This window comes from Bufo bufo, chromosome 6 (assembly GCF_905171765.1).
Source record: "Bufo bufo chromosome 6, aBufBuf1.1, whole genome shotgun sequence".
NCBI classification, from domain to species: Eukaryota; Metazoa; Chordata; class Amphibia; order Anura; family Bufonidae; genus Bufo; species Bufo bufo.
Window position 1 is genome coordinate 273,243,058 of NC_053394.1, and position 19,386 is coordinate 273,262,443.

Sequence of the window (19,386 nt, forward strand, 5' to 3'; positions counted from 1 at the left end):
CTCTAAAGACTAGCCCTTGAAATAACTGTACATGTTAACCATTGTACACACTAGTTGACAGCGCCGATAAAAATACATCCATAAATATTCTCAGGAATTCGCTGGCTACAATAAATAAGGAGTGGTAAGTGAGTGACGCGGCTGTGAACCAAATCCCTGACAAGCTCGTTTCTAAAAGACGAAAAACAAGAAGTCGGAGACTCCCTGTGACATTCAAGTCACTACGTCATCACTAGGTCACATGACCCCAGAAGAGCCACGCAGCCGAACCACTCGTAATCTTCAGGCTTGCACTTCTTGCCTGCTTCGTCGGTGACACGCATACCTATAGCTACTGCGCATGCCCAGTCGGCACTGTGGCGTTAGCCAAACCCTTTACGCATGCGTAGTGCGCCCTGAAGAAGCCGCTCTCCCTCCTGCTGTCAGTCCGGGCTGCCCTTTTTGCTACGTATTTCCGGTGTCTCTTCTCTTTTACAAGCTAGTGTCCAAGGCCCCGGACCGGGAGAAGAGGAGGAGTCGTCGCCACAGCCGCTGCCACCGGGTACGAAAGGGGAGAAGCGGAGAGACGGAAGGAGGTAATGTGGTCTGTGGAGGCAGATGTTGGTGGCGGAACATGATCGGGGAGACAAGTGCTGGGGAGGCCGCATACAGCAGGGCCGGGTCTAATAAGACGTGGCCACACTGGGATCCAGCCATAGTCCTATCAGGCAGATGTATGGAGATGAGGCCACCACATCCTGCTACAGGGCAGGGGACCTTACAATGGCTGTAGACCCATACTGGTGATCAATGTGTGTGTGCTCAGAAGACCATCGCCTGTGACCAGTGGGGAAATTTGGAAGCTATAAGACCTTTGCTAATATTTTCTGGTGTGTTATCTGTTGGCACCGTGGTTGTGTAGGACTATGTAGGGCATTGTAGATCTTAAGCCCGGCCGACGTTCCACCATCAGAATAATTTGCTATGGTACACTTGTCTTGATCGTAGGTAAATATACATTTCCAAGGGAATGTTCCACATTCTGGGGTCTGATCATAGTCCCGTCTTGAGGTCCACAGTTGCCGTAGTCCTAGTGAACCTATCGACGGGACAGAACCATCTGGATGAGGCATTTTCTTGATGTCCTCAAAGTGCCGAAGTGTCATACTTTAGAAGCCACCATATTTCCGGACCACCAGATTGTAGTGGGTGAATAGTGTCTAGTAGTTGTGCCTCTGTAAAATGGCCAAATCTAAAGAGTATTGTCCTAATGACGGGTAGTAGTCCTCAGTGGTGTATAAACGTCTTCTACAAAGTCAGTCTGGATTACGTTAATTGTTGACCCATATCCAGGTGATACTTGACATAGCTCAGCAGAAGATACTGTTGGCATCACTTGGGCGTTATTTCTTTGTAGGCATATGGTAAATGTATTCTGGAAGTAATTTTTCATGTTCAGTCATAGTAATTATGATTGATCTGAATTGGAATATGAAAGCTGCTTTGGCATGTTCAGCAGAAATTATTTCTTGAAGATCTGGAATGCCACACAGGGATTGAAGCAAGGATTCATAGGCTGAGCTCCTACTTGTCACCATTGTACTTGTGGGTGTTGACTTGGGTCAAAACCTCTACCCCACAGCATGGTTCACGTTCTGGCTTCCCCCCTTAGATGATTTTTGGAAGGGTTGTTCAGCGCTGGATTGCTTCTCATCAGGACACAGTAGTGAGCAGAACTATCTAAAAGACAGATTGGATCTTCAAGAGATGATGTTTGGTTAATACTCGTACACACTCGGTGAAGAGGACAAAGCCTGTTGAGATGCTTCTTTTGGGGGTTTTCCTGTAACAAGATGTTTTGGGATCAAACCTTGCGTTTTGAATAAGGTGTGGACATGCCTCTTTTTGAGCCAAAGGCAGAAGTGGATTTAGACGGTATGGGAAATATAAAGGAAGGTCCCTCTAGATCCAACACTCATGGATCAAAAGTGGCTTCTTTTTTCCAACGCAGTGTTTTTTTTTTTTGTTTGTTTTTCTGTTTTGTTTTTTTCCCCAGCTTCAAAATCTGAGCTAGAAAGCCTCAGGTTTCTGCCGTGGTTGTACATTTTAAATGAGGCAGAACTGCCTTGGCTTTAGCCCCATTCAGTGGGACTTGTCCGTGGGTTGTGGTCTTCTTAATGTCCATGCGAAGGAAAACAGATCCTTGGCGCAGTTTGGAAAACTGTGGAAATAATCCAGGCCCCCATGGAAAGCATTGCAGACTCCCCTTGAAATGGGAAATCTGCAGACAAATCCGCCGTGTGAACAAAGCCTAAGGTTGTACAGAGCTGTAAGACAAGTAATGTGCGTGAGATGTAAGATGAGTACTTTGGCTCATATCGGGTCAGAATCACAGGAACAAATCTAAGCCGGCCCTACACTATAATTGTGATGCAAATAATTATGGACTACTAATGTGGTAGCTTGAACACGTCGAGCTGTATGTGCGAGTGCTTGGTGTAACGTTATATCTATTGCTCCTTAAGCTCAAGCACATGATGTCTTATTTATCAAGCCAAGGTTTTAGGGCGGTATTGTGAGACAGTGCTGGACAAACCCCAGGATCCACAAAGCCACTGTGCTTAAAATCTGCTATTAATCCCTAACGTTTTGGAGTATTTTCTGGTGTAGGTTCTTATTCTTGGACCTGCCAATAATCGGGGCACATGTTCATAGGAACGTTCATTAAGCCAATTGGCGGCCCATCTAAACGGCCCACCAACCAGCCAACAAAGGGGGCAAACGGTCTTTAGTAAAGTTGGGATTTTTATTGACATCCACTTTCTTAGTGGTTCTTCTTTTTTTGGACAGTCCCTACTTTTTAGAAGGGCCATTTGATTACGATTAAGTGTCTGCATGCAGGAACCCCCAGTGATCAGCTGTAATTTGTAGGCAAATGTGGCAGCAAATCCAGTTTCTCTACAGCGCCTCTGCTGGGGATATGCAGCATTACAGAATGCTAGTTCAAATCAATGAGTTGGTAATGCAGGAGAGGACAAGTCCTCCAGACTGAGAGACACTCTTTGTAACGCTCTTGCCCAAAGGGTTCCGAAATGGGGATCCCCCTCTGTTATCTCAGAATTCCCTAAAAGGGTATAGGAAAATTGGGTTTTCTAAATTAGGCAACCTCCTTTAAGGGGGTTATCCAGGCTGCACAGCGATCCCATACGGCGGCCACTTCTGGAATGGTGTACCGAACATCGGGTTACAACCCGCAGTGCGTGCTCGAGTCTGAATCTCTTACCACAGTGCTAGCGAGAGTTTCAGACATGCGCTGCAGGTTCTGATGCCAGGCTAGGATGTATGGCACATGATCCCGGAAGTGGTTTTTGCAGGCACAAACCAGATAACCCCTTTAAGAGAATCATAGTTTCCATTTTTCGTGTGTCGCTACTCGGGTTTGCCATCTTTCCGTTGGGTAGACCAAGGATGTGCAGGTTTCATGTCAAGTGGAGGGTGGTGTAATTTGGTCTGGGGACTGCAGGTGTGTTAGGCAGACAGCAATTGACCACAGAAAAACTGGTCAGCAGACTGAGGGCCACCACAGAAACTTTTTCTGGGCGGGCAAGTGGCTGTATTCAGGTAAGGGCCACGCTTTTTTTTAAGCAAATACAAGTGTCTGCTCCTTGCAGTCACTGTAGTGCAGGTTGGCGATAGCAGTGGTGCGGCGGGGAACACGAATATGCCAAGTCCTGCAGACACTCAGCATGTACTGAGACCAAATCCTGCCTAATGCCTTATTCTGCCATCAGTGAATCACGGACAGGGGCTGTCTGTGTTCTCCATGTACAGCACACATACGATTTTATTGTGTTCACACATCCGTGCTCTACCACGGTCCGTGGTTACACCATGAAAACATGTCCTATTTTTTGTTTGTGTTTATGGATCCATCACGCTCATTATAGTCTATGGTTCTGTGAAAAATAGTCACAACACAAATGGCATCCGTGTTTCACGGATGGTTGCTAGATGGTGGTCTGCAAATAAATTTTCAATTCTGTGGAATACGGAGGGCAAAAAAACAGACACCAGATTTTTCACGGATGAACCACAGACCATGTCGCGAATGTCATCACGGACATGTCAATAGGGCGTAAAAGAGAAGTAGTTGGCTCAACAGCATGGGTGCCCAACCGGGCTTCAGCAAGTAATGAAATATGCACGTCTTTAATGTGTAATACATATTAGTGATAAATAATGAGATTTTATTGGTTTCGTTTTTTTTTTCCCATCACAGGATAAGGGCTCATGCACATGAACATATATTCTTTCCGTGTGCGTTCCGTTTTTTTTTTTTTTTGCGGATTATATAAGGAACCATGCATTTCGATGGGTCCGCAAATAAAACGGAGGTTACTCTGTGTGCATTCTGTGTCCGTATTTCTGTTCCGCAAAAAAATAGAACATGTCCGCATTACGGACAAGGATAGTACTGTTTTATCAGGGGCCAGCTGCTCCGTTCCACAAAATACGGAATGCACACGGATGTCGTCCATGTTTTTTGCGGACCGCAGAACGCATACGGTTGTGTGCATGAGCCCTAACTCCTTCAAAGATTAACTATAAATGTACTTGTCCAATCTGCATACACATGACCTTTTAAAAGGGTTATCCAGGAAAATATATTACTGACATCATCAATATCGGATAGATCGGCAGTGGTCCAACACCTCCATCAGCGCCTCTTCCTCAGCCAGTGACATCACTGTACATCGGTCACATGGCAGAGTCGCAGCTCGGCCCCATTCAAGTCGATGAGGCTGAGCTGCAATACCAAGCACTGCCACTATACGATGTACGGCGCTGTGCTTGAAAAGCTGCCGGGAGTCCGTAGTACTCGCCAGAGATCCGGTAAGCGCAGCGGCTCCCTAAAACAGCTGATTGGCGGGGGTACCGGGACTTGGACCCCCGCTGATGTGATAATGATGACCTATCCTGTGGATAAGTCTTTAATTTTGTTTTCTAGGATAAACCCCCTTTAAGGGTACGATCACACAGTCAGGATTCCTGATGCAGTTTTGGAAACCAAAATCCGGGCGTGGATCATTAAGTATAAAGGACAGCTATGACCCCTCCTTTTTTGAATCCACTCCTGGTTTTGGCTTTCATCACTGCATGCAGAAACCTGACCGTGTGGCCGTCCCCTAAGGCACAGTACATCCATTTCCATAGCCCTCATTGTGCAGATGGGTCCTGTGCTGTAATTGTGGCTGGTCTGCAATGTCTCTCACCAGTGTAAATGGACCGGGGCGAAGGAAATGTTAACCTTTCTGCGTGTATCTCAGTGAATTCATACAAGAAATGTAACCGGATACTAATCCTGGTGAATGCGCCACATCAGATTTCAGCTCCGGGTTATCAGCTACTGTATACAGTTCTACAATGTGTCCCATTCATCAGCTGCTAGACATCCGCATACACAGTCTTGTGCAGGTGTCCATCTGTAATGTAAAGAGCGGTTATGATAACGTCCTGGTATTGGACCCTGTTCACACTTGCACTAGTTCCTTCCCATCAGGTTTCCACTGCTCTTTGAGTGAATAGTGTAGCATGCTGGACAAAAAATAGAACTCGATGGACAAATTAAATGTCATTGGGGTTAATGAAAAAGGTCAGGGATCCTATAAAAAATGAAGCAATACGCTAATGTGAATGAGCCTAAATATACACCTATTGCCAAACTGAAGCGTTGTGTAATTGTATGATGGGATGCACATGGTATGGAGATGAAATCCAAGACTGTTAGGGCTCGTACAGACGAGCAAGTGTGGAACGAAAGGCACCCGGACTGAACACTGCTCCATTATAGTCAATGGGCCAATTCACATGTCCAGAAAATGGCGGCCCGCACCATTTTGGTCTAATTTTCATGCAAGACTCGCCCATTTGCGTGAATGGGTCCGTGAGGAAAAAGAGGAATTCCGCCATGTCTAGTCTGTTAAATAAAAAATGTTTGTTTTATGCATCTAGGACACCGATGAGTTTTATATCGTTCGTGTGAATTAAAGGGGTTGTCTCACTTCAGCAAGTGGCATTTATTATGTAGAGGAAGTTAATACAGGGCACTTACTAATGTATTGTTATTATCCATATTGCTTCCTTTGCTGACTTCATTCATTTTTCCATCACATTATACACTGCTCGTTATATGCACATTATACACCCTGCAATCCATCAGCGGTGGTCATGCTTGCACACTATAGGAAAAAGAACTAGCCTATGTGTGCTCCCATGGTCCCGGGCCACCAGAGGCTGCCGCTTTTTCTGACCACTGATGGTTTTGAGGGTGGTCTGTAACCATGGAAACGAGTAGTATATAATGTGATGGAAAAATGAATCCGGACAGCAAAGCAGGCAATATGGACAATCTCTATACATTAGTAAGTGCCATGTATTAACTGCATCCACCTGATAAATGCCACTTGCAGAAGTGAGACAACCCCTTTAATCTGTATGGAGGAGCAGTTAAAAAGGGGTCGTCAGCAGTTTTGACACTTTAAAACAGGCATGCTCAACCTGCGGCCCTCCAGCTGTTACAAAACTACAACTCCCAGCATGCCTGGACAGTCCTTCTGCAACCACAAGGGCTCTGGAGGGGTTCTTGTTATGTCTTGTGTCCCGGGCTCTGCGCTGAACGCTTCCAATTCCCTTACCTCTGCTTTGGCAGCTCCAGCATCCAGTCAGGAGACCACTAGAGCCAATCGGAGGGGTTGAGGAGCGTTTAGCGCAGACAAGAGAGCTCAGGGCACTGACCCTCGGCACTTGCCATGGAACCTGCATATGACAGTGCACATAGCTTCAGCTGCTCTTCTAGTCGCCTCTGTAGAGCTGTCAGCAGTTGAGGGGTCAGAACTGCTGTCAGACTCTGTGATGGTATGCTCACACGTGGCATAAACACTGCAGATTTACACGCAGCAAATCCACAGCAATGGGGATGAGATTTTAAGAAATCTGCAAGACTTGACCCACAGTGCGGTTCTTTGCCCGTCTGCTTCAACTATACTGCCAAAATCTGCATTACAAACACTATTTAGTTTTAAGGTCCCCCCCCCCTGTATTTCAAAAACACAAAGTGCAAAAAAAAAGTATGTTATTTTTATGTGAACACGGTCTAAAGTAATAAACACTAGCGGCGTGACTGATCTTATACGGGACTCTTCACTTCACGTTCCACATGCAGAACACGTATAAGACATTGTAAATTCTTTGCTTTAGGCCTCTTGCACGCGAATGTTGTGTGCCCGTGGCCGTATCGCGGCCCGTGTGCACTCCTCATCACGGATGTGGACCCATTCACGGATATGCGGAACAGAAGCACGGATCAGAACCCCACAGAAGCACTATGGAGTGCTTCCGTGGTGTTTCTGTCCGTGCCTCCGCACCGCAAAAAATAGAACTTGTTCTATTTTTTTTTTTTTTTTGCGGTGCGGACGGATACTGGACCCATTCAAGTTGAATGAGCCTTGATGTGTCCCGGCTGCCACATGGATGTTGCCTATGCATTGGGGGCCGCAAATTGCGGTCCCCAATGCACGGAACGGATGCACAACGTTCGTGTGCAAGAGGCCTTATTTGCCTTGTACCGAGCTCAAGTTCCAGAATGTGGTTTTTTGTCTTAGGCTACTTTCACACTCGCTTTTGGTGCGGATCCGTCATGGATCTGCACAGACGGATCCGTTCAGATAATACAACCGTCTGCATCCGTTCAGAACGGATCCGTTTGTATTATCTTTAACATAGCCAAAACTATTGTCAGTGAAAACGGATCCGTCCCCATTGACTTACATTTTGTGCCAGGACGGATCCATTTGGCTCAGTTTCGTCAGACGGACACCAAAACTCTGCAAGCAGCGTTTTGGTGTCCGCCCCCAAAGCAGAATGGAGATGGAACGGAGCCAAACTGATTCATTCTGAGCGGATAATTTTCCATTCAGAATGCATTAAGGGCAAAACTGATCCGTTTTGGACCGCCTGTGAGATCCCTGAACGGATCTCTCAAACGGAAACCAAAACACCAGTGTGAAAGTAGCCTTATCCGTTTATATGACAAAGGTGAATTCTGACTTTTGCTGGTCTCCCGTTTCAGGAGAACAGGACATAGCGAGAATACATATGAGTGATTAGATGACGTCTGACAGATTTCTGAAAGTAGCTATGTGTATGAATGGACAAAACTACATCTATTCGAAAAGAATAAGGTGGGGGGGGGGACAATTTTAAAAGTCGCAGCCCCTGTGTTTGCTACTTTTTAAGCAGCACTGCGACACCATCTCCACTTTCAGACTAAGGGGCAGGGCCATCGGGCCCCGCACATTTATCTCCATTCACGCCAGTTTACTGGAATGAAGACAAAAAATGTACGACAGCCAGGAGCGGGAAAGTGTGTCCGTCCAGGGCGGACCTACCCTAAAGTCCTTGTAACATCACATAACTTTTTGTAGACGTTTTTTGTGGAATTCTGCCTGGATCCTGCACTGGTTTTGGCCGTCCGACACATCAGCCGTATCATGCTTGCTTAGAGCCGTTCATGCGAGTTCAACCATTTCAGTAATGTTTTCTGGATTTGTTGAGTCATTGTGCAATAAAGGTCCTGTGTGGAGTTAAACTGTGGCAAATGCCAAAAGCACAGGGATTGCTTGCTTATCCCTCAGTGTAGAGTCAGACGCTGCATGAAGTGTTTTTTCTTTTCTTGTATGGTAATAGAAATCCCCTCTGTGGAGAAAGCAGCAGTCTGATGGGAGCGTGTTGCAGAAGCAATGCAAGAGGGGCTCAGAAAGGGTTAAGGCAGTGAGACTCCTCTGACAGATCCCTCACCGCTCCTGTTCCCCTCTCAACACCGGCAGTGGTGGCATATCTAGTGTGATGACCCCAAAGGAATGGGAGCGGTGGACAGTCAGGGAGTTGAGTATTGGTTCTTTTATTTTCTTGACCACCCCCACGAGCCCTTTCACACGAGCCCGTTTTCCACGCGGGTGCAATGCGTGATGCGAACGCATTGCACCCGCACTGAATCCGGACCCATTCATTTCAATGGGGCTGTGTACATGAGCGTTGTTTTTCACGCATCACTTGTGCGTTGTGTGAAAATCGCAGCACGTTCTATATTCTGTGTTTTTCATGCAACGCTGGCCCCGTAGAAGTGAATGGGGCTGCATGAAAATCGCATCCGCAAGCAAGTGCAGATGTGATGCGTTTTTCACGGATGGTTGCTAAGAGCTGTTGTTTGTATACCTTCAGTTTTTTTAATCACGCGCGTGCAAAACACATTATATCGCATTGCACCCGCGCGATAAAAACTGAACAACTGAATGCGATCGCATACAAAACTGAATGAACTTGCTTGCGAAATCACGCATTTTTCACTAAACGCATCCGGACCTAATCCGCTCACACTCAGTGTTAGAGATGATTGCTGGGCTGCACCTATGTTTGCTGGCAGGGTCAGGTGCGGCCGGCAGTTTGTGGTAACCTCAGTGCAGAACTCGTGACTCAAGCCACATGTGTAATAATACCCTAAAATGATAAGCCAAATCCATCATTTCACTTAAAGGGATTGTCCAGCCTTGTAGCTGGCAACCCTGGGTTCTTCCCCTGGACATATAATAAAGCAGCACATTCCTGCCGCTGCTCTACTGCATTTGCGGCCGCTTCTGGTTCCCTTCTGTGAGCACAGTGGCCAATCACAACCCTCACTAGTCACAGCGACTCCGGCAGTACACCACTGATGAGGCCTTTGATTGGGACCAAGCCGTCTCCTGGTCCTGCAGCGGTTGGGACCGCAGACAGGAAGGTGTGTGTGTGTGTGTTCAGGGGGATGGAGGAGTACCCTAGGTGTTGTCGGGTGCAAGGCTGGATTACCCCTTTTGACTATATCGTCAGCTTAGTGATTGGATGAAAAGTCCCCAAACACTAGCAGGTGTCCGTGACTTAAAGAGGACCTTTAATGGGTCCAGACATTATGAAATAACTAGCAGGCTATGTAGGGCACTGTGCAGGGATGTAATATTGCTTACTAGTTTGTCTGGGCGCCGCTCCGTTCGCCCGCTGTGCCCCCCCCCGTTCATGTTTCCCGCCTGGTATGCTAATAGGGAGGAGGAGACTCCAGGGTTTCTCAATGGGCGTCTCCTTCTCCCTGTCTGTAGCGCGATCCAATCACAGCCAGGGAGAGAAAAAACTCCCCTCCCTGGCTATGGCGCTCTCCGCTGTGATTGGATCGCGCTACAGACAGGGAGAAGGAGACGCCCATTGAGAAACCCTGGAGTCTCCTCCTCCCTATTAGCATACCAGGCGGGAAACATGAACGGGGGGGGCACAGCGGGCGAACGGAGCGGCGCCCAGACAAACTAGTAAGCAATATTACATCCCTGCACAGTGCCCTACATAGCCTGCTAGTTATTTCATAATGTCTGGACCCATTAAAGGTCCTCTTTAAAGGGGTTGTCCCACAAAAAATATTCTACATTTTTCAAACCAGCGCCTGAACTTTTTGTAACTGCACAAAATGAAAACATTTTAGTATAGCCGCTGAGCGATTCACTGACATGTATCTATGTAGCGCCCTTTTTCTAAATTCTCTGTCCAGCTCGCTGAGGTTGACACGCATGCTCATTTCCATCCTTCAACTGCCCCCAGCTGCAGCAGAAAGGACACACCTCCTGAGCTGAGATCTCCAGATCCATGTGAGGTACAGGGGTGGTTCTAAGTTTGTTAGATATTGTCATGTACTATATGATTTTTGATGTCCATTTTTTCTTTTTTTTTCTTTTACATTTTTTCTTTTTATGGGATAACCCCTTTAAAATGAAAGAGGGATGGGTAGGTAGGTTCTGCTCAGTGAGGTAATTTCTAAACCGCTCCTTTGTCCACAGCTGCTGCAGCATATAGTTTTAACTTGTGACACCAGGTCTAACTGTCCTCTTTCAAACGTCCGTGATGACATCCGGGTCAAGATGGTCAGTGGTTCTTCTGTTAAGGATCCGTGTTTGGTCCATGTGTCATCCGTGTTCCAAAGACACTGCTAGGCTGGAAATTAATTTCCAAATCGTATTCTACCAACCATCCGTGGAAACCACAGACCAAACATGGATAGCGTCCATGTTGTGTCCTTGGTTTATACGGACTCGTAGACTATGATGTACTTGAGGGATGCGTAATCACAGGCCAAAATAGGGCATGCTTCCAAGGGGCGACCACGAACCCACGATCCATGGAAAACCGCTGATGTGTGAAGACACGCATTAAAGGGTTTCTATCACTTCGTATGCCATAATTAGCTCTCAGACACTAGCGATCCGCTAGTGTCTGCTCTGGCCAACCATCCTAATATAAGAGCTTTTTGGGCAGCCGTTTTGCTAAAAAAATAACTTTTATAAATATGCTAATGAGCCTCTAGGTGCTATGTGGGCGTCATTAGCACCTAGAGGCTCCGTCTACCTTCATACACAGCCACCGCCCAGCGCGTCCCTCCAGCCCGCCCATCTCCTGATGAATGCGATCCTCCGTGTGACGCAACGGACGAATTCTCGCGCATGCGCCGTGCGTGGCTGTATTCGGCGCATGCGCAGAGAATGTCTGACCGCTTCCCTGCTCAGACATCTCCACTGCGCCTGCGCCGATGATGTCATAGTGCTCCAAGGAACAGGCGCAGTGGAGATGTCTGAGCAGGGAAGCGGTCAGACATTCTCTGCGCATGCGCCGAATACAGCCGCGCACGGCGCATGCGCGAGAATTCGTCCGTTGCGTCACACGGAGGATCGCATTCATCAGGAGATGGGCGGGCTGGAGGGACGCGCTGGGCGGTGGCTGTGTATGAAGGTAGACGGAGCCTCTAGGTGCTAATGACGCCCACATAGCACCTAGAGGCTCATTAGCATATTTATAAAAGTTATTTTTTTAGCAAAACGGCTGCCCAAAAAGCTCTTATATTAGGATGGTTGGCCAGAGCAGACACTAGCGGATCGCTAGTGTCTGAGAGCTAATTATGGCATACGAAGTGATAGAAACCCTTTAAAGTCATTAAAGACCATGGATGTCCATGATTCACTCAAGTCAGCGGGTGACCATGGATCCCATCTACATTCACCGACCAGTCCTGTAGTAGGATATGGCATGGAAATTGTCCCAGCCCGATACAGCGCATCATGATTGGTATTGCTGATTTGGCTTATAATTTGAACTTCATCGGAGGGTGTGGGGCGGGAGCCGGTAGGACAAGGTAAAGTGTTTAATGCTGCCGCCATGTGAATGAAGCGGTGGCAATTGTGTGCTCTCTGATGTGCGCAGAGATTCAGCATGAGTCATTTCACAAGTACACGCGGGTGTCACATAACAGTCAGCAGTATCTGCACATGCTAATTTTACGCCGGCCTTGTTTGTGTCTCTGATGCAGCAGGTGACTAGAAACCAGTGCTGTCAGCATCCCAGTACTCGCCATATGGAGGACCATGAGCAAAACATTGACTTTACAGCTGATCCCTTAGGTTCCCCTGAGGGGGAATCGCAACGACAGGTCGTCTTCACTCCTTCAGGATTTAACTTTGCACTTACCATTCATTTTTTATTTTTTTTGCAGCAAACCACATTTCTATAAATTTATGCCGCCATATCGGAACTTATTTCATGTGTGATATCGCTAGATCTCCAGTGATATCCAGAAAAGATTCTAAAACCTCCATCAAAGCTACTTCTAAGGGGCTGTTCACATCACATTGTAGCCTTCCGCTGAGCTTTCCACCAGAAAACGAAATTCAGACTTATCCCTCTGTGGATCCATTCACTTTAGTGAGGCCAATGGAGCCCAAAAGATTAAAGTTTGCTCTCTTTTAAAAGGGCACAATAGTGCGGTTTTATTTATTGTATAAGAAAATGTTCTGCAACTTTATTGCATACTTTTTTTTTTTTCCTTTTTGTACCATTTCCACAATCCGTTCTCATTCTTGCCATTTTCATTCAGAGGCTGAAACTAAGTTGATCTAGTGCTGTCCACAGCGGCAGTTTGCTACAGTGTAGGAGAGTAGACCGCCCTCCTGTGAGCTAACATGGCAGCAATCACTTGGTAGCTCCCACCTACAATTATATTGTATCATACAGCTGCTGTGTGAAGGCACTAAGGACAGGTTTTCAGTAGCAGAGTTTTTTTTTTTCTGATCACTTACAGCAAGCAGTGATCTTGAAAAAGACTTAAGGGTGTATTAGACACCCCAATCACACAGACTGTTGTCGGGAGGGTAGCGTTCCTCCCGGAAATCGCCTGCTTGCTTGTTTTGGAGACCTCTGCTATTACATGCATCTCCTCAGCGACATGGGGAGGAGCAATCGCTATGCCATTGCTTGTCCACATGCTCTACAGTGGTTTGCCGGCAGCAGATCATAATTAGCATATTCTGCTGCCAGCAAATCCTGATCTTTCCGCGTGATCATCATGCAATCGGCGACAATATTAGACTGCCAGATGATCGCCGACGAGCGATACTACAAACAGTACAAAGTGCGTTAGAAAGTTGCAGAACTTTTCTTCATATGGGTACGTCCACACGAGGCATAACAAGGCGTAAAAACACCCCCCCACAGTTTGGGCTGTGGATCTGCAGGAAAATCTGTATGTCGATTTTGATTTTGCTGCAGAATTGCCACAGATTTCACCCTCTACATTGCAAAGGGTGAAATCCAGAGGGTAAACTGCATATCCGCGCTCCAGGTCACTTTCTCCATGCAGGTGGAGGACAGCTGTTTAAAGGGGTTCTTCAGGAGTGATTTAAAATGGCCGCCCGCAAACCTGTCCTAGAATGTGAGGAGGACTGGTTGCCACCACTTGCAGATCTGTCTAGGGTCTGGGCCTCACTGCACCTCTCTACAGTAGATGGTAATGATGTTATCCTGCCTATGATATGCCATCATGGCTCAGCAGCCTGACAGGAAAGCGCGCCAATATGTATTATATGCGGCTGCTCGAGCGCATTGTGTAATGAGGCCACACACCCTCACCCTTCTAGGCAGCTCTGCAAGTCGTAGCAACCAGTTCTGCCCACGTTCTGGGACATATTGCTGGCGGCCATTTTAAATCCCAGAGAATCCCTTTAAATTTGATCCACTTTGCTGCTACTGTAAAATATTTCACATTTTCAGACAACAATTTTGTGATGGAAAATCCATACCATAAATCCCCACGTGGAACTTTACATTTGATGTCTCTGAGGTCTCAAAACAGGCAGGATGCATCACGGGTGTTGCATGGCATGCTTGGGGGCAACTAGAAAGCATCTTGTAACTGCATAGCCTCCAGACTGCTTCATTACGGCTATGTTCACTTGACCGTGGGGGGGGGTAGGGATACACCATTGTTTTTTTTGTTTTTTTAATGTATTAACTCTGCAGTGCCCTCGCTGTATACATAACGCCCCCCCATAGTGTCCCCCAGTATGAATAATGGCCCTTATAGTGCCCCATCTAGTATAATAAATTCCACCCATTATTGCCTCCCCCCGAAAGGCACTTTTACCAGTTTTTAACGGCCGTTTAAAAATGTGCCCATTGATTTCAGTGGGGTCTGTCTAGCCATGGAAACGGCCAAAAATAGGACATGTCCTATTTTTTGACGACAGCTATTCGTTAACTCTTTTAAAAAAAATAAAAATGGCAGTGTGTATAGCGCCATAGACCTCTTAGTTCTGACAATGGCCATCCATGGTGGGAAGACCCCCTTATATACCCTGTCTGGGCTGAGCTTTCTTCCCCTCTGATTCTTTCTTTTTCTGCTTTCCCTCAGGACACAGATTCAGAAATGTCTTTCATACTTGAGTGGTTATATAACGGCTTCAGCAGTGTCCTGCAGTTTTTAGGTAAGTATTTAGGGGTCATCTTTTATGTTCTCTGTGGGCATTGATTGCCCGTTCTGTATCGGCATTTTCTTACACTCTCTCTTGTTCATTTTCTTGCAGGATTATACAAGAAGTGTGGGAAACTAGTATTTTTAGGCTTGGACAATGCTGGTAAAACCACGCTGCTACACATGCTGAAGGATGACCGGCTTGGCCAGCACGTCCCCACACTACATCCAAGTATGCATTCTAGAATTCTTCCGCTGTGCAGATGTCCTTCATAAATTGCTGGTTGTTCCGTATGAAGCATTTGATGCATCATATTAGAGTAAGGCCTCAGGCACATGCCCCTTAGTGTTTACCGCAAAACACAGATCCCAGCCGTCTGCATGCCGACATTTTCTTTTTCATTTCAGTAGAAGTGTCCTATCCTTGTCCGCATAACGGAGAAGGATAGGACAAGCTCTATCTTTTTTTGCGGGGCCGCAGAACGAATGTGTGGATGCAGACGGCACACGGTGTGCTGTCCACATCTTTTGCGGCCCCATTGAAATGAATGAGCCTGCATCCGATCCGCAGAACAGATGCGGTCGTGGGCATGAGGCCCTAATGGGGAGCACACAGACATGGAAAGCAATGATTACAAAAGGGCAGCTACTGTGACCCCTGTGTAGATGCACAGTCATCGCCCTCTGGACAGGTGCAATGTTGGAAGGATTTCAGTTTTATGGTATTGTGAAATTGTCTTGCAGAAATACAGAATATCATGTTTCTAGAAAAGTGAGAGCAGCTTGCTCACTTAAAGGGGTTGTACACCATGGGGGACCTTCCCCCAGCATAGCCCGATCTGTGGAAGGGTTCATACTTGCCATATCCCTGCCACTGGGTTCCAGCTCCTTTGCTGCAACTGCAGCTTTCAGGTCTCCCTACGTCAACATTTAGTTTGACACAGGTCCTCCCTCACCTCCCCTGACATGTCTGGTTTAGTAACTACATGCACTCCCCATGTAATAACAATTCTGGAGCATCTATCCTTATGACTACAGTGTGCCATTCCTCTACTATTCCTACAAAAAGTTTGAAGTCTGCGGTAAAGGTTCTACTGTGAGACTAGTTGTGGGGGGGGCACAGCCTAATATTGGCAGCACTCAGTTGGACATGCTGGCAGTTCATTCAGGAACTACAGGGAATAACAGAGGAATGGCACAGCATAGCATTATATGCAAAGATGCTCCATTATTATTAGTAATAGTTACAGTGACAGGCATGTTGTTGTTGTTGTTGTTGTTGTTTTCTCTCAAATTTCTGCTCTCTTTCCCAGTTGGACAGTCAGAGACTGACAACTTAATCCACTTAACTACTGAGCTCGGAAGGAGCAGAGATATAAATGTATAATAAATTACATGTTATGCTGAAAACTTCTCTGTGTAACTACACATCAATCTGCTCATCTCCTCCTGCTCTATAACTTGCCTGCAGATTGCCTTGCATTTTCATAGTCCTGTGGCGTTTTGCCGTATAAGGCTCCATTCACACGTCCATAATAATGTGTCCGCATCTGTTCCGCAAATTGCGGAATGGCTGCGGACCCATTCATTCTCTATGGGGCAGGAATGGATGCGGACAGCACACAGTGTGCTGTCCGCATCCGCATTTCCGGAGCTCGCCACCTATCTTCCGGTCCGCGGCTCCGGGAAAAAAAAATAGAACATGTCCTATTCTTGTACGCAATTGCAGACAAGAATAGGCATTTCTATGGGGGTGCTGGCCCGGGTGTATTGTGGATCCGCAATGCACTACGGACGTGTGAATGGACCCTAATGCACACTATTCGCTCATTCAGCTGGCCAATATTTTTAGCTTGTAGCACGCTTGATACTCTTGTAGGCTCTAGGTCAGACTACAAGCTGCATTAACTGCCAGCTTGTATTTTGCTGATGCCAGAGACGGGGAATTTGAAAATTTTTATACATTCAATGAAGAAGTTTTGTAAATGGTCTTAATATAAAAATTCCAGTCATTTTGTGCCTACCGCTCCTGTACTGGCATATATCTCTGTGACCACATACTAGAAACCAACTCTTTGTAGTCTGAACCTGCGGTTACGGCATCCTTTTGGCTCATGGACACGACCGTAAGTTTGGTCTGCATCCGATAATTTTTTATTTTTTTTGCAGATCGGATGCAGACCCTTTCATTTCAATGGGGCCGCAAAAGATGCGGACAGCACACCGTGTGTTGTGCACATCCGTTCCATGGCCCCGCAACATTTCTATTGAAGTGAAAATGACTACTTGTGGATGAGTCCTTTATCTGTCTTTCTTGCGAGTTTTGAAAAGTTAGCAAGAAGAAGGTGACAGGTGGATGGCAATTTAAATACAGGATCAGACTACACTGTGTTTGTAGTCTGTTACCATGGAGATGTTTAAATCCGCATAGCAGCTGCAAACACAAAACAATAGGGCGTTTTTGTGTTTGGAGTAATAAAAAAGATTTCTATGTTTTGTGAACGTTCCCTTTAGACGACAATATGGTCGTCGCTGTTGTTTTCTTGGTAGTGAATTACCAAGTAGTGAAGGAAGGAGTTTTACGTCTCCATTCAGCACCCAGAGAAAGCTGCAGTGTCTTCCAGCAGCTGCTCATATTCCACACACAGCTACATTTAGCCCTGTTCTATACTTGGATGTTCGGGGAGATCACATTGATAGTGTACTAGAGACATAGGATATAGAGGGATTAAAGGAGCGGGCAGGATCTTGGATACAGAGAAATGAAAGATCTGCTGATGGCTATGGCTCACGTGCCTGTATGTTTGTCGCACAATTTCTATTGCGTGAGCTATTAGAATAGATCTAGCTAAACTTAAAGGGATTGGTTTCAAAAGGATCGGTCTGCAATATAGAACTGGTAAGTACTTACCTGGCACATCCTGTGCTGCCACTCTGGTTCTTCCCACCAGGCTCTATTTACCTGGATGCAGTGGAGACGCTGACTACACGCTATCACTGCACACAGTCACTGGGCAAAGCTGTCAGTGATTGGCTGCAGTGGTCAGTTGCAAATTAAATGCCCCTGTATCGTAAATGTTTTTTTTGTCTTTTTGTGGCAGCACCTGTATAGAAATATATGGTTTCCTATACATTTGGAAAAAAGGTACACCGGCCTAACAAATGCCAAAAACAGAGTCTGAATGGGGTTCCATGGATGCGTTCAGCATCTGCAGTGTAATATACCCTTAGAACAAAAACATTCCCCTGCTAAAAGCTGTGTAGCGTGTTAAAAAAATTACGTAAAATATTTGCTTTTCTAAATCCTGTACTATCATGTTTTATTCTCCTTTTCATTTCTATAAAGAGGATCTGCTGGTTTTCTGTTACCAGAAAGCAATGCATTGTGGGAGTTCAGATGACCGTTATACAGTTACATGTTTCACAGCAGAATGGTGCCAACTCGTTGTCTGTTTCCTGGGGCTTCCTGCAGGATATTCAGAGCATACCAAAAGAAATACATATCAATAAAAAAGGAAAAATGAGCAACATGTAAAGCACAGTATTTGCAATTCTACTAAAATTTTTGCATAAATTGAGTGGAAAACTACATTTAAATGACATTTTACACAGTTTAAAGAGAACCTGCCGCCACAGTGCAATCTGCAGGCAGCATGTTATACAGTAGGAGGAGCTGAGCAGAATGATATAGTTTTGTGGGAAAAGAGTGAGTAAAACCTGTAACTTATACATTTATATCTCTGCTCGTTCTATACTTGAAGGGGTTATCCCATTTTAGACAATGGGGGCATATCGCTAGGATATGCCCCCATTGTCTGATAGGTGCCGGTCCCACCTCTGGGACCCGCACCGACAAGGAGAACGGAGCAGAGAAAGTTGAGGAGGGCGCACTGCGCGTGTGCATCCGCCCTCCATTTATTTCTATGGAGCCGCCGAAAATAGCAGAGCGCTGGCTCGGCTATTTCCGTCGGCCCCATAGGAATGAATGGGAGCGGTGGCCGCGCATGCGCGGTGCGCTCCCATTCACTTCAATGGGAGAGGCGGGGAGCTGCGCCTGGTGGTGGACAGATCCCGGGGTCCTCCAGCCACAACTCTTCCCGGCTCCGTTCTGCTTGTAGGTGTGGGTGGTGGGACCCGCACCTATCAGACAATGGGGGCATAGCCTAGCAATTTGCCCCCATTGTCTAAGATGGGATAACCCCTTTAAGACCTCCCCCTTGTACAGCTATCAGTGGCTGACACCTCCTATATGCATCAATCACTGATGGCAAATCCCCTGTGTACAGCTAAAGTCAGAAAAAGCTGAGATTTAAATCTATAGATTACACGTTTTACTGGATCTTTTCCCACAATATATCAATCTGCTCAGCTCCACCTGCTCTATAACATGCTGCCAGCAGATTGCACTACATTTTGTAGTGACAGGTTCTCTTTATATAGGTAAATAAATTCTAGAGAAGCTCCACCAGCAAACTACTGGAGACCAGCCTATCAGTTACTAGCTGATCAAAAGGGAATAAATTAATAATAAATCAGGCTGG

The 19,386-nt window shown here is 46.3% G+C and overlaps 1 protein-coding gene across 1 annotated transcript in view; it reads left to right on the plus strand.

Annotated features, from left to right (window-relative positions):
- Positions 1-418: 418 nt before the first annotated feature.
- The window catches only part of SAR1A (secretion associated Ras related GTPase 1A), a 29,599-nt gene continuing 10,631 nt past the window's right edge, over positions 419-19,386 (plus strand). The window contains exons 1-3 of the mRNA XM_040436554.1: positions 419-575; positions 14,786-14,858; positions 14,958-15,077. Of these exons, the coding sequence (XP_040292488.1) occupies positions 14,801-14,858; positions 14,958-15,077 (178 nt within the window). The 5' untranslated portion in view covers positions 419-575; positions 14,786-14,800. The remainder of the gene's footprint in view (positions 576-14,785; positions 14,859-14,957; positions 15,078-19,386) is intronic.